The 16,329-nt window shown below is 41.9% G+C and overlaps 1 protein-coding gene across 1 annotated transcript in view; it reads right to left on the bottom strand.

The window, feature by feature from the left end:
• Positions 1 to 16,329, bottom strand: part of KCNH1 (potassium voltage-gated channel subfamily H member 1) — a 312,945-nt gene that overhangs the window by 271,541 nt on the left and 25,075 nt on the right. The window contains exon 4 of the mRNA XM_078851976.1: positions 10,205 to 10,333. Coding sequence (XP_078708102.1) covers positions 10,205 to 10,333 — 129 coding nt within the window. The remainder of the gene's footprint in view (positions 1 to 10,204; positions 10,334 to 16,329) is intronic.

The following is a 16,329-nucleotide window of genomic DNA, read 5'->3' as shown; positions in this document are numbered from 1 at the left end:
GGCACCTTGGAGACTAACCAATTTATTTGAGCATAAGCTTTCGTGAGTGCTCACAAAAGCTTATGCTCAAATAAATTGGTTAGTCTCCAAGGTGCCACAAGTACTCCTTTTCTTTATGCTGTGTATAAAGATTAAGGTATTTAACATATTGTTTTGTGTGTAATGTTGCAAAGCCAAGCACTCAACAGACAGGAAATGCCAGAATTAAGGCTGTCCATATGAACATAATTTGGCTCCTTTGTCCACATGTATTAAGATACAGTCTTTAATTACATGATCTCATACAATTTTCCCACCAGGATCCCTGCCTCATTCAGTGCACAGGATGGACAGAGCTCAATTAATGAGCAACTATTCAATATTTTATTTTATCTTCATTGAACAATGTGTGGCCCTAGGCCTTATTTATTTCACACTATTCAAACTCTGCCCTGAGTGTGTATGTAATGTTCCAGGTTTTTAAAAAAGCAAACTGTGGAATCATATTGACACCCACATGGGTTATCAGAGGAATTGGAACGTTTGGATCCACTGCATGGGTATCTTCCCCTTGAGTTAATGGATTTACCAATAGCAGTAGTAGGTTGTCATCCTTTATGTGGACCAGGGTTAAAGGCAGATGAGACACACACATTGCCGGTGGGTTTTACAGATGTTTGCTGAGAGAAAAGAATGAGGAGACTTGGAAATCTGGGATCCCATTCCACGTTCAGGAGGGGAGTCTATTTTAGTGGTCACCTTTCTGCCCCTGTCTCCCTCAGTCTGTACCTATTCTAGTACTGTCTTTTCCTCATTGCCCCACTGCAGCATCTCATTGTATTTCCCCACCTCTACCTTCTTATCCCAGTCCTACTCTAATCCTCTGACCTCCCTGTCTAAGTCCCAGTCTTCTCCCCAGTTCAGGCTCCTCATCCCAGTCTACCTATGGGCTCCTTGCCCAGAGTCCTAGTCTCTCTCCTTCCCAGATGTCAGTCCTAGTTCCATAGATTCCAAGACAAGAAGGGACCACTGTGATCATCTCAGCCAACCTTCTGTATCACACAGGCCAGACTTTACCCAAAATAATTCTTACAGCATAGCTTTTTAAAAACATCCAATCTTGATTATAAAAATGTCTGTGATGGAGAATCCACCTTGATTCTTGGTAAATTGCACCTCACTGTTAAAAATGTACACCTTTTACCGGTCTGAATTTGTCCAGCTTCAGCTTCCAGTCATTAGATTGTGGAATACCTTTCTCTGCTAGACTGAAGAGGCCATTATTAAATATTTGTTCTCCAGGTAGGTACTTATAAATTAATACAGTTACTTCTTAACCGTCTCTTTGTTAAGCTAAATAAATTGCTTTCTTTGAGTCTATCACTACAAGTTTGATCATTCTTGTGGCTCTTCTCTAAACCCCTCCTGTTAACTCTCCGTCCCAGGTTTCCCATCCCAGGTTCCTTGTCTCGATCTACATCCCCTGCACCCACCAGTCAGGTTCTTGTCTGTTCTGCATTTGAGACAGGTCACTTCCTCCTCCATACTGCGTGGTCATCAGCAGGGGGGCACTGAGAGCACAGAGAGACTCTCCCTGTTCTTAATTCTGGTTTCCATGACCAGGATGGCCTGCAGCACCAGACAGCACCAATTTCAGGGAAAAGCCTGCTCAGCCCTGCAGACCTGGGCTGGAGCATGCTGAGTACAGATAGAATCCTGAGAGAATTTAGTGGACAAGCTTTAACAAGTCTCTACTGAGCATATGCAAACAAAGGTTTTTCAAAGGTTTATAACTTGGCCAAATATGCTCTGTTTTCACAGGGATGGCAAAAGGCACATTCCTGGCCCAGGGCAATTTCAAGTCTTTGCTCCAAAGCATGAAAGCATTAGAATGTCTCAAAGAAACAATTAGAGCAATTTTTTTTTACCATGGACAAGCTAAGACATTTTAACCTAATCTCTTTCTCTGATATGGCTCAACCATTGTTGAGGAAACTTTACAAATAAATTCAGCCTCTGGCAGACACCTGGTGAGGAAAATTTCAGTCAAACAGTTAAAGTTGGGCAAAGTTACAAGCAACTGTAAACAGGATCATGTAAAGAGAAGTGTCATGCAATCTTAACTATACAAGCAAAACTGGTAGTATTGCCTATAATGAGACTGCAGGCCCAATTCTCCTCTTGCTTATTCCAGATTTACATCATTGTAACTGTTGATTCCATTGGAATCTCCGCTGATTTACAGTTGGAAGAAGAATCAGGCCCTGTGCCTGAAGAGTGCATAAGTATGTGAGTATGCCTTAAGCAGAGCTGAGCTTTGTGAAATTTTTACCGTAGAACAAAGGGTTAGTAAATATCATTAAATTTTACAGAAACTTAAGCAACGCCATGAAGATGCAAAGCCTATCAAAATGGCCAAAACTTATATTATGCTTTTCAAGTAACATTAGCAATTATGAAGCTGAGAGATTCTCTCACTTTTCTTCATTTCTGTCCCTTATTTAAAAAGGGCTGGGAATATTCTACAGTAACGGTCTAAACCCTAATGCTTACTGTAGCAATACTGCTGTGTTTGGGGCAATTAGTGTAAAACACCATCCTTTCATTTTTAAATGGAAGAAAAAGAAAATTGTGGAAACTCCAGCATACACAGTGGTTCTATATGTTGCATCAGAGACAACACTGGCATCAACAGTACGTACAGTGGAATGCTCATTTGTCTCTCAGTACCCTAAGAGGAAGGAATCCCTCTTGATCTTGTTCCAACATATTCCTACAGAAACCTGAAGGAAGACATAAACTGCCTGCAGGTACGCAGACATTTAGGGCAAGGACTGATTACTCTCATTAGTCAATGAAGACAGACCAAGAAGTGATGGACTTAAGTTACAGCAGAGAAAGTATATATCAGAAAGACATTCAAACTAAGAGCCATTAGGCAGTGGAACAAAATGCAAAGGAAGAGTGGAATCACAGCATTGGAGCTCCTGAAGTCTAGATTTGACACATATTTAAAAAAAAAGGTATAATGGCATCAGTCCTACCATGATGAGGGGGAACAGACTGGACCACCTAAATTAAAGAGTTGTTTTCTTCCCCAAGGTGATAGGGATTTTCCTATACCTGAAAACACCCACTTTTTTCCTCTGAAAAAAAGAAAAAAATTCAAATTGTATTACGTGAAACTCAAGACACTGCTGGTGCTGCAATATCCAGGCATATTAATGCAAGCCCCACTAGCACAAGTCTCTCTGACCAGGCTGGGCGGCGCTCTCCCAGTTGTAGCATGGAAACTGTGTAAACCGATTGCTGATCTCACCAGTTTGAGAGGCACAAACACTCTGTGGGGGCCGGGCCAGACCAGGAGCTCCAGACAAGCCTGGCAACTGACCGCAGGCACCAGAAAGCCTGTTCATGGCCAGAGCTGCCCCAGCATATGAGTTGAACCTGGACAGACCTCATGTTTGAGAGGAGGAGTTACCTGGCCAGAGCCCAATTGCCATGCCTGGGTCACCAACTTCAGGCCCCAAAAAGCATCTCTGAGCCTTCACATATGAACTGAGCCTGGGCAGGGGTGGTTTTGTAGAAGACACCTGGAAACAGAGAGTCAGGTTACAGCAGCCACAGGGAATGCAGCCCAGAAGTTTCACCATGCAGCAGCAGGGGAGACTCCATTTTGTCTTACCTGGCCAGAGGACTTAGGACTGACCCCCAACTCCACAAAGGAGAGACTGAGCCCCAAGACTCTGCTTTGCTTGTGAGGACTGACTTCCAGCTGTGCCTGGTAAGCTGCCTCTGCATTGGGGCCCTTCCCTTGGAAGGGGAGAACTATCAGGTTACCAGGAAAGCGTGTCAGCCCTTTTCACTGAGCTCCAACAACAAGCTGCGGCCTGTGGGAGACTTTTGAGGCATTTTGATATTCTTACGTAGTTCATGGACATTGCATGTTCATTGCTGGGGGATTGGCTGGTTACTCAATTATTTGATATCCTGGATTCTCTGACCTGTTCCCTTTCCATTCTGTTAATATACTGCTATACATTCTGTGACTAATATGTCTGATGGTCCTGGATTTCCTGTAATTATACATTGTAATGTCCCAGAGGTCATAGCCGTTGTCTGTTAATTTATGAATTGGGCCATTAGGTGAACGCACTGACTGCAAAAGAACCCAGGCCTCACTGGTCCTAAGGTGGGTCATTGACATTTCACGTACCACATGCTGGGTAATAATAGGAGAGGACTCCATGTTTCTAAAACTAACCAGGATCTTAATTAAGAGAACTATTTACAGAGATGCTGTAACTGCAGCTACCATTCCAGCCATGTGCACACAGACTGTCTTCATGGTGTCACCGCCACCATCCCTCCTGTAGCCTGTGCTCTTTCCTCCAAGTTCCATGCAGACTGCTACAAGCAAGGTCCTCAAGAGGGAAGAATAAGGGTCTGTATCACTTTTGGAAACCAGAGGTCCCCCAGGATGGAGCTCCATAAGCTTAGTGACTCTAAGAGTCCCTGTTATATAAAATGCATGTTATGTTTTTAACAGAGTCCTCCTTGTGCTCAGTGCAAATTTCAATACACTGTAGTATTTAGGTACAAAGATATAAACAGTCTTCTTGAGAATTCCCAAGTGTCCTTGAGAAGGTGGGCATCTATCCTTATGGAGGCAGTGTGGTCTAGTAGACACAGCACTAGATTGGGGGTCAGGAGATGTGAATTTTATTACTAGCTTTGCCACTGACCTACTGTGTGACCTTGGGTAAGTCATTTCACCTCTCTGTGCTTCTGTTTCCCCTCCCACCATTTGTTACTCTTGTGAATCTAGACTGTAAGCTCTTTGGGGAAGGGATTGCCTCTTACACTGTGCACAGTGTTCCGCACAACAGGGTCCCAAGTCTCAGCGAGGGCCTATGGGCACTACTGTAATACAAACAATTTTTTTAGTCTTCCTTTTTCAAACAGCCAACCACGATGCAAATGGTGGTTGCAGAGTACTTTTGGAACTTCTAGTATGCTTCAGATCTGTGTTAGGTCTGACTTCTTTCTCAAAAAAGTTGAAATAGTGTGTTCCACACCCACATCTCAGAAATGGAGGAAGAGTGCACCCAAGAAGTCTTCTCATCTTTTTCCATTTTAATTTTTGTTCTCTGAGCAAATGGCAAAGACAATTTACCCTGCAATCTTGCATGTTTTTTTTTTCAGCAGCTAGAACAGGATATTCTGTGGTTTCGTTTTCAGATACAGAATCAATAGCAATGAGTAGGAACACATTTTTCCTGAATGGACACTTATAGCCACTGTTGGGTAGGTTCTCAGGTTCAACCAACCGTCCTACATTAGTGACAATGTTATTTCTTTAAGCTTTTCCTTTTGTTTTCCTCCTGTTTCTTCATTTGCAGCATCGGGTAGTGGACCAATGAGTTTCATTTGGTCTGAAGAAACTGATACAGGACGAAACACACTTCAATCATTTCTTTAGATAGTTTGATTTGGGCTACACTGAAGGTGAAGATCTTGGCATAAAAGAATGTTTCAAGCTCTCTTATTAATATCAAGTTTTTCCTTTCATTTGTCTTTACACCATCATTACCAAGGAGTTTTGCTGCTTTTTGATGTTGAAGAGAAGAGAAAAGAGAGATTGCTTAATACGAAAGAGCTGCTAGAATGCCTGGAACAGGGACTTACATTATTACTGCAGCTAGGTTTCAATGAGAACAACAGCATCGAAAAGATCTATTTGCAGGATCATCAAACTCAATGTTTTCCTCTTCCACTTTAAGAGATGAAGTTTCATTCAATGGCACATTTCATTTTCAAACAAATTGGAAGAAGCCAATTTTCTGAACTTCGAGAGGAACCTGGTCCCTTTGTAACTTGCTTCGAAAACATGACAATGTTTACATTTTATTATAGAAGAATTATCAGTTTTCATTATTTCAATTCATTCAGTTGTTTCCTACCACTTCCTTCAGCTTACTCAAGATGAATCACATCCTTTCATATGTTGAATACTATAGTAATTACTAAACACTAGCCAAGCTGAAGCATTGATCAGCAACTTTGAGTTACTAGAGTTAGAATTAAAAGCCACTGCCTCATAAATTTAACATTGTGAAGAAAAGTAAGATGGGGTAACCAGATTTGTATTATCAGATTACCATGTCATCTGCATTCAGAATTGTCTGGACTCAAGCAAACCAAGCTCCTGAACAGTTCTCATTTCCATCTATTCCCTTCTCTTCAAAATCCAATTATAGCTGACTTCACCTCTCTCCAATCATCAGTGACTCTGTTCAATCCCATTCCCATCTAAATTTCTGGAGAGTTCTAAAACATTATTTGTCCTAATGGACCTAAGAAGCATAAACAAGAGTCTTTATGTTCTCATCACTTCTCTGTACATACAAATCCTATTTGCATGCACAAATTACCATGCCCCTAAAACTGTGCATTCAAATGTAGAGATCATTTTGAATATCTCCTTCTCAGAGTGCTCCAAACCTCATGTGACCATAAACCAAAAGGGCAAAAGAACAGACTAGTTTCAGACATTCTAGAGGGCCTGCTGTGAGGCCCACATAAAATATCAAGTGCCATATTCAGCCATAATGTAACTCAATCAACTTGAATGGAATTGCACACAGGCTAAATACCCCCCCCCCTCAAATTTTAAGAGGAACGTGTGTGGGGAGGTAGAAAAATGTATTTATATCTTCAAACACCACTGACATATAGTATTTTTCAAGTAGCTATATTTGGTGTGTGCTATTTTTAAAACAGCTATGTTTAAAAGCAAATTTACTTAAATCTCCACGGCAGTCATACATTATGCAGTATTAAAAGTGAACGAGTTCTTTGAACCAGAAAACAAAAGACCCTATCATTAGAAGCATACCTAGTATAAGACTTCCATTTTTCAAATGTCAGGCTTTTTAATGTCTGATTATTAGGGTGTTTATTAAAATGAATGGGTGGTCTCAGCACCATTTGCATCTCTGCCTTCCTCTACTCATCTCAGATAACAGCTGCCTGTTCACTTTTGCACACATGTCAATCTCCAGTCATTGGTGCAAGACACACACACCCCCTTCCGTAAGCCACAAGCACGCTAACAGCTCAAAAAAAAAAAAAAGTGCTTGAAATTAAACATTCAATAGTGGGCTACTAAGACATTCATAGCTAAGTGTGCTCAGGCCAAGCCAGAACCTGCTCTGTAAATGGGCAGAGATAAATAGACAGCTACTCTTTGCATAAGATAACAATGCTTCCATAAGCAGAGCTACAGGGCCTGATTTCAAATGATCAGGCACCTAGGGCTACATCCACTGCATATGAACCGACACATAACTGCACATGGAAATGAGGTCTTTGCACATGTAAAGGGACTATTAGGCGTTTAACTGGAGATTTTCACTGGAAATAACTGAGGGTGCATGCACAATCACACTAAACTAGAGGCTTTTTATAGGAAATTCTGAAAAATTATTTCCCACAAGGAGTTTTCATTTTTTCCAGCAACAAACAACAAAAAGCACCCGATGAAGTGAGCTGTAGCTCACGAAAGCTCATGCTCAAATAAATTGGTTAGTCTCTAAGGTGCCACAAGTCCTCCTTTTCTTTTAACAAAAAGCTGAGATCCAAAAGTCATTTTCAATAAAAACTTTCACTTTGGGGTTTCCTGTTTTTTTGTAGAAAATCAGGAACATTTCTACTCAAATGAAAATTTTCTGCAAAAGTTCTCTTTTCGGTCAAAAAGCCATTTTTCATTTAAAATATGTTGTGATCAGCGCTACAGTAAATGTCAATACAAGTTTGTATGTGGCCCAAAGAATGTGTCCTCTTCAAAATTCAGACCCCTGAGGTTTATTCCTTGAAGATTCTTCTGAAATCATAACCAGTTTTTCTACCTCTCACAACTTCCAAAAATATTCTCATTCCCCTCCACAACCCTGTGAGTCACCCACCAGACATGCAACTTTTTCATGCAAGATATGAAGGCTCAATAAGCTCTACTAATAAATATGTGTATAAAAGTCTCTAAGTGTCTGACAACATGCATTTCTGTATGGCGTTGGGCTTTTAATTAATCAAATCATTGCAAATATACTGTGTGTAGGGACAGTGTGGAGCTATCCTCTAGGAAGAGGCACTAGCAGGGAGTAAAAAGACTTGGAAATAAATTAAGGTTTATGAGAGTATCTCCAACTTTATTACCATGGTATCACATCTTCTGACTTGCATGTGTAGAAATAATGGGTTTTCCACTCACACCAACACAAAACTGGTAGAACTTCATTGACTTCAGTAAACTTGGGACTAATATTTGGAAGACTTACAAATAACATCATGTAACTTTTGTTATGTGAAGAAACAGCACAATCTGGAGAATGAGTGTAGGGTTGAGAGTCAGCAGCTCTCAAATTTTAATCCCAGCTGTGCCACAGGCTCACTCTGTGGCCTTGGGCAAGTCACTCCATCCAAGTCTGAGGAGGATTTCTGGGGAAGTTGTGGGTGTTTAGCCCCTCTGAAAATCAGGCCACCTTTACTTCCATGCCTGGTTTTAGGCACCCAAATTTCAAAAATCTGGCACTTAGGTGTCTGCCTCCGTTTCCCCATTTGTAAAATGAACATAACACCCACCTAACTTGGATGCTGTGTGGATAATTAGTTTAATCTCTGTACATTGCTTTGGACATGAAACTGCTAAGCATCATCACCACCACCGTAAGTATAGTACAATCTGGGAATCCAACAGGTGCAACTTCTTCAAATGTTTGATTAGAGTTTTCTTTCTCCTACTTACAAAATCAAATGTGTCATCTTCAGAGAGAAAACAAATCTTTGCTCCCGAGTCCATAGCTTACTAGCACATTAGGCTCTTCAGCAGAACGTTGGTTTCAGCAGAAGTGCAGGAGAACTACAGGCTAGTATCACTCCTGAAAGAAACTCACTTCATTGCCTGGTTAAATGCACTTCATTCCCAGTGAATAATCTAGAGCTAGCTTTACTACCTAATACTGATTTATCTCTGCAGTCAGTTCTTGTCAGAGAGAAGTGAAGACCACGAGGTGCCTGGCAGAAAGCTATTTTCCATGGGACAGACCTTTCTGACTACAAAACCCACTTTCTAATTTGATTAGAGCAACAAAAAAACCAAACACACATAGCAATAAAAAGAAAATCATTCAATACAGGTTGGCAGAGAGTCTATTTTTAAAGATTGTTCTTCATTAGCGATGGTGACAGGTGTTTCCACTTTGAGAAATACTATATTTTTAAAATAAAATGTAAATAAATTCAACTTCCTGTTAAGTTTTATACTACAGATATTATTGAACACTAAAAAGAAATGCGATCAACAAGAGAACTTGCATTATGTACCTCTTGCCTCCGAGGATTCATCTCCCGTTATAAACTATTCTCCTTCAAGCTCATATATGGCTCTGCACGGACACAGGAATCTACCCATAAATGTGCAGGATCAGAGCCTTGCTGAAGGGCCACAGCTTCTGGGGTAAAACTCAGCAATGGATTAACAGCATGCAGCAACTCTATCTAACAGTTTAGGCCTGATCCAGCTCCCACTGAGGTCACTGGGAGTCTTTTCATTGAGTTTCATGGAAACTGGATCAGGCCCTCATTTAGGCAGGTGGAATGAAATTACCCAAATCTGGGCTAGATTCCAGCAATAGGGTTAATGCCTCTGCTGTTGCACAGAGTGCCAACAGATCTGAAAGAAGCTGAACAGCCCCCGTTCCCACTGAGGACAAAGGATTTGTGTTGGCTCAGTGCCTCAGAGAAGGGACTCAGCACCCTTCACTAGTTATAATAATGATAAGTGGTCGAGATCTTAGTTTTACAGTTCATCCAAAAGCTGGCACTTGTAACAACTCTGTGCCCACATAATACCATGCTGAGGCATTAGTCAGAACTGAATTAAAAGGAAAAGCACCACCCACTGGATCCCCAGTCCCAATTTCTAACAGTACTTGGATTTTTCCTTAGTGGTCACCCATCCAAGCACATACCAGAGTCAATCCTGCTTAGATCGTTCTAAAGCTTGCAGTCATTCCACATGGGGCTGTGCTTGACACTGCATGGTTGCCACTTGTTTTAAAGTCCAATTCTTAGTGTGGGTATTAGAGGCCTTCAGTTAATTTCACAGTCAACATGCACCAAGAGAAGCAGCACAATGCACAATTATATGACAAGAAAGACAAACCTTTACACGAATCATCCTCAATGGGCTGTTTGAAAGCTGTTATGTCACTGAAAGTGCAAAGAAATAAAACCACTTTATCCTGTTCATTTCGAATAGGAGCAATTTTCACAAAGAACCAGACAGGTGTCCCTGCAAAAAAAAAAAAAAAAAAGTTGATCAATAGTAGACAGAACACTGAATGTGATATTTTTAAAGTTTAGACTTTAAAAGAAGCCGTTTGTGACTATTACTGTTTCGCAAACACCCCAAATGTAAAATGACAGAGCAGCTGTGAGGGCAGCTGTAGTCTCAACTCTACCTCTGATTTGTTGTGTGATCTTGGACAAGTCACTTACCCCTCTTTGTGCCTGGAGTTTCCTATATGCAAAATGGTTAAAATAATTTTTATCCACATTTATAAAGTGCTTTGAGATCTACAGATGAAAACATCCCAGGTGCAAAGGCCCAATCCCTGAGACCAGTTGAGCTGTTCTCGGAGCAGAGGACCTGAGTAAGGGGCAAAAGTTATATACCACCTTGATATCATACACCCCAGCATTGGGATGGCTGGAGGTCAGTTTGGCTCTAAGTTACGCCTACCTGCAAGAGTCCCCCGGGGCCATTCTGGCAGTCAGGGAGGACCAAAGTACAGTCTTGGTCCAGCCATGCCCCCAATGCCAGGAGCTGTGAGGAAGATGGCACTGGACTGGCTATGCTAGCTCTGTGTTACCGAAAGATTCCTCTGTGCAAAGGAAACATTCTGCTGGCCACTCAGGCCATCTCAACGTCTGCTCATTCTGATGATGCTCTCACTTACCCCAGTATAAAGCAGGAATAACTCCAGTGAAGTCAATGGAGTTACATCAGAATGCAAGTGATCAGGATTGGGCACACATATTGTGACTAAAAGTGACACTTCAATATAGCTGTGCTTTGGTAATTACCTAAATGGATTAAGTGCTAATGACAGCTCTGAAGATTGGAGTCCTCTGCTTATCACAGTAAAGATATCACACAGACAGCAGCCATACCAGCTGCTCTGCCAGAGTACTTCAACTATGACAGACAAACAGACCATCTGTATAGGGGAGAGGGTAATTCAATCTTCAGGTCCATTTAATCCCTGGTGTTTCTGCTGAGGCTGCCAAAATAATGTCAATTATAGTAATGGGGTCCCTGTCCACTAGCACCAGTACTGACCTCAACAGACTCGTTTCACACAAACCACAGCTGTCAGATGTTCGAGACTTTTGGGTATTAGCAGGCTGAAGGGCTCAAACAGAGCCAATATGTGCCCATATACCATACCAGCTCCTCCGTGAAGCTAGTCTTTCCCCCCAGAATCTCAGCTTTCTTCTAAAAAGAAAACGTACGTCTCCAATGGTTATGGTTGTGACAGAAACCTCAAGAGGGTGAACCAAGCGTAACCCATGCAGAGCTGTCCGAGTGATGCTGCAGAGAGTCTGGAATGTTAGCTCTAAGAGGTGTGAGCTGTCCCATTCATATCAGTGAGGAGTTAACCAAGCTACCTAAAGATGGTGATTTAGAAGTCACTTACTTCACTGTGCATATAAGAAATCAAAGGGCAGATTCACAGATCTACATAATTCACCGAGAGAGAGGTCCCATGTTGGTGTCACTTGGTGTCACAGTGAGTGATGCTTGGGAGATACCACTAGTTATTTCCTCAGCCCTAGGGGCCTAGCACAGCCCATGGGTATATTTAAGCTCACAGAGGGTAACCAAGTTTTAGAAGCCCAATGGAGCTCAAAGAGCTGCACAATTATATTTTGACCATCTGCACTACCTACAGCAAGTAGCATCTCATTTTTACACCTCACATGGGTGGAGCCTGGAAGAGAACCACCTCTTCTCCACCATATGACCCCTACCTAGGTTAATTTGGTTCCAGCAACCTGAAGATGAGAGAGGCATATCGCTTTACCTATCAGCTGAACTATTCAGGTTTTATTTCAGAGTACAGACTGTATTTACATGATAGTTCATAATTCAGTCAGATGTTAGTAATGACTGTGACTACTCACGGCTCCCAGAGGAGCACAAGGCCCTCAGGAAGTTCACAAATTGTTTATTGAAATAAGCAACGGGCAATTTTCCCACTGTGCTAATGGGTATGAAGCATGGTGCTCTTGATGCATCACCCAGCCTTCCCCCAGCCTCTGCATGTAGCAGTCTTCCTAGGCCACTGAAGTTAAAGCTCAGAGGCCCATAGACAGTTTCCGTGAATGAAACTCAAATCCTTAACACATCCTGCTGTGCCTGGATATTGCAGGCAGCATCAGACATCGAACAAGCTTCCAGACCATATGTGCTGCAAGCCCTGTGAACTTCAGGGTAACTGAATGATGGAGTCTCTGATTCAAAAAGCATGGTAAGCCAACAGATGGACTTTGAGTTACTGAAGGCCGTCTGGGGAGAAGTGTTGGAGCTACAGAAATTTAAGGGCTTTATATGAAGAAAGGCACTAAAGTGCCTGAGCAAGCCTTAAACAAATAAATAAAACCTGAAGCAGTTACAAAATAGTGACAACAGAATAAATGCCCCAGTAAAAATCATTAGCAAGTTATTAATTAACCTAAAGAGTCTCATCTACAGAGAAGCCAGAATCTTTTTGTAACATTTTTTCCCTTTGCACTCACCTTTCTATACTTTGATCCTTTCTTAGCCACAGCCCTAACTCCCACCCAGTTTACCATGCACGTGTATTCCTTCATCCTTTCCCATCTGGCCTTCCTCCTACCTTCATGCATGCATTATCCCCAGTATGACCAAATGCACATCCAACTCTCCACCACGCACCTTCATTTGTTCCATCACACCCCATGTGCATACCCACTCACTTGTGTTCCAGCTTCTCCTACTCCTTTGCATACTTAGGGCACGTCTACTGTGCAGCTGGAAGGGAGCCAATCTCCCCTGATAGCCAGCGGTTACTAGCTTTTTGCACAAATGTTTTCTTTCATCCAGAAGCACCCCAAATTGCCTTGTTGCACTGCAACCTATTGCCATGGTGCTAGGCTTACTTTTAAACCTTCATAGTATTTAGGTGGTGTCGTATACCCCGTTTCACCTCCACCTGTCATTTCTAAAACACCTTGGCATTTAGATATTGCATAAAAGCTAGAGAAAATAGTGGGTTCTCTCCAGAAAAGACAGGCAATTTACCCTCCTGCTCTGGTTTAAACATTGACTTCTTCTCTAGTACATGTTGCTTTTTTCTAGTGCTTTGGTTCTACAGAGGGACAAATTATTGAAAAGGTGATTTTTACAACATAAGCTGAATGAGGCAAGTGAATTTTTCTGCTTGGGAGGCTGTACCAGCCCATGGGTTTCTATCGAGAAGGTTCTCACTATGGCTCTCGCAGTTTCATATGTGTGTTCTTTCAATAATAACATGCCACATGAAAGTAACTGCTGGGGCTGGTCTCAGAAGAAGAATCTCTGAGACAGTGTGAGCTCTTTCTAAGGGCTTTATAGATCAGTACCATAACCTTGAATTGGATTTGGCAGCAAACAGGAAGCAAACGCAGTCTGTAGCATTCCTACGTAACATGCTTTGATCAGCTATTTCCTCCTTGTGACCTAGCACACCACATTATGCGCCAGTTACAGTTTCTTACTGAACGTTTTATTGTGAGCCAGGTAGAGTTTCTAGCTCTCTGTATCTAGGCCAGCAACAGCAGGGAACAACCAAATCTTCTTGCTGGCCAGAAATGAAAGGAGGTGCTTTTAGTAACTGCCATTATTCAGGTATCCTTTGGAGCACCACTAGGGCAGGATGGCACACGCCTGGGACTTCCCATGGCAAAACATGCTCATCGTCACAGAGCTGGTCTGGGTAAACCCTACTCCATTTCTGGAACTATATGTAAATAGCAACAGCAAAGATTATTGAATGGAAAAATCCTTTTAAGTGATTCAGTCCATCGCTGGAGATAACACACAGAAGTTCCCAGTGCTTTGTCCAGTCTCATTTTAAATGTCTCTGGGGCTAGGAGACAGGTACCGGGTAGAGGAATTTCTATAATAAAGTGGGGTGTGCTCATTTGCAAATGGTTACCCACAATGCTCTTGCTGCTCAGAGGTAACTGATAGCAGGTCTGAGATCTAAGTTGTAGGAAACATGGAAAGGTTTGGGTTAGCTTGTGGCTGTACCGAGTCCTTTTCTGCAGCCTGGTGTAATTATCAGAAGAATTTTACTTTTTAAAAACATTCAACAGTTTATTTTAATGTTAAACATGAAAGCTCTGAGTGTAAACTAGTAATAAATCAGGCCAGAAACAAGGATTTCAGCCTCTAAACAGGGAGACCCCACTCTATCAGTGTCAAAGCTGACGTCTCCGCTCAGCCAGACAGTCACTAGTGGCTCAGAAATGCCTCTTTTAATGCAGTGTTATTTTCAAATCCAGTCCACAATTTACACCTGCTGAGGCACACCTGCCAGCCTGATTTTTCAGAGCTCTTGTAGCTACCTGAGGGGAAATTCTCCTCTCGCACCGCTCTGCACTGACGTATGGCTGCGTACGGAGGCATACACTGTTTAGCAGTGTCTCTAACAGTGCAACTAGTTTCATTGATGTTTTGTTTTTAGTCTTGGCAAACGCTCTTCCTGGTGAAGATCAATGATAATACCAGGGCACAAACGATGAAGTAAACCCTCCTGAGCCAGGTTGACTTCTGTTATATTGGAATCAACAGTGAAGGAATCCAGTGCCTGCTTAATGGAATAGAACCAATTTTGTGGGGGAAAGGAATGTGAAGAGACAGGATGGTATTGTGGATAAGGTACTGATCTAGGTCTCGAGAGAGCTAGGTCAGTTCCCAGCACTGGCTTGGACAAGTCACTTCATCTCTTTGCGTCCCCATTCTCCAAATGTAAAAATGGGAAAAACAACACTTCCTTTCTCCTTTTTTCCTGTCTTGTCTATTTGGATTGCAATAGCTTTAGAGCAAGACTGTCTTACTCTGGCTAGGTACAGTGTTTAGCACAACGAGGCCTGATCTTGATTGGATCCCCTGGATGCTAATGTTCTGCAGAAGTGAGGCAGAAGCTCCCAAGTTCTATTGTTGCTTCTCACACTGTTTACAGTGCTGTAGCCACATCACTTACTTTCTCTGCCTGGTTGTGCTCATTTGACAGTAGGAGACACTAAAGGTGACTTAGGTCAGCGTAAAGGACCTGGTAGTGTAGACACATACATTAACAGGTCGACTTAAGGTGGCTTCCATCGACCTAACGCTGTAGTGTAGACCAGGCCTAAGTATCTACCTCCCTGGGCACCATGAGGATTAATTTATGTTTCAATAAGAAAGTCTGACCTCCTTCAGAGAATAGTACAAAGTAGGTGTAAAATACTGTGTTAGCTGTAAAAAGCCTAATCTTAAAAAGAAATCATTCTAGGCAATATTTATCTTTTGACAGAGTAAAACAAGACTGATGTGTAAACACGATGGAAATCATGTTTGATGGCAAAGATGGTGGTACTGAATTGGTAACTTTGGAGAAAAACAGCACTCACAAATACAACTTTCAGACAAAGTTCCAGTCACACACTCAGACAAGAAGGTATTACTTTGGTAGCTTTTACGTCCAAACACTATGGTGCTCGAAAAGCTAGAGCCACATGCAATATCTTCATCAATTACAGTGTGCAGTGAAGCAGACAGCTGAATTTCAGTTACTTAAGAAGTACAGCGGACCTTTACATTCTCCCCCTCAATATTTCACTAATGCCCTATCATTTTTACATTGTTTCTCAACCTGGCAGAGGCTGTGAATTTTGCCCAACCTTAATTAAAACACACAAACAATTTAACCGCGTGAGATCAGTTAGGGGGCTAGGCAAATGACATTTTCAAAACAAGTTTTAAGTATGAATAGAGAGGAGTATCTGACATTTGACTATGTAAGGTACATGCTCAAGCCTTACCATAGATTTTACCTCTGAACAAGCCGTGTGCAGTGAATGAGAACCAACCAGCTTAGTGTCTAACAGCACTCAGCACAGTGTGGTTATATTGATAGACTTTATGGTGCCATTTCCAGTGCTTTAAAAGCACTGCCTTCACATTTTCTGCACGAGGTGCCACTTTACACTAGTAAATAATGGGTCAATAGGTCAGAT

Source organism: Lepidochelys kempii, chromosome 3 (assembly GCF_965140285.1).
Source record: "Lepidochelys kempii isolate rLepKem1 chromosome 3, rLepKem1.hap1, whole genome shotgun sequence".
NCBI lineage: Eukaryota > Metazoa > Chordata > Testudines > Cheloniidae > Lepidochelys > Lepidochelys kempii.
Note: the sequence above shows the minus strand (reverse complement) of the source record. Positions and strands in the feature narration are given on the sequence as shown.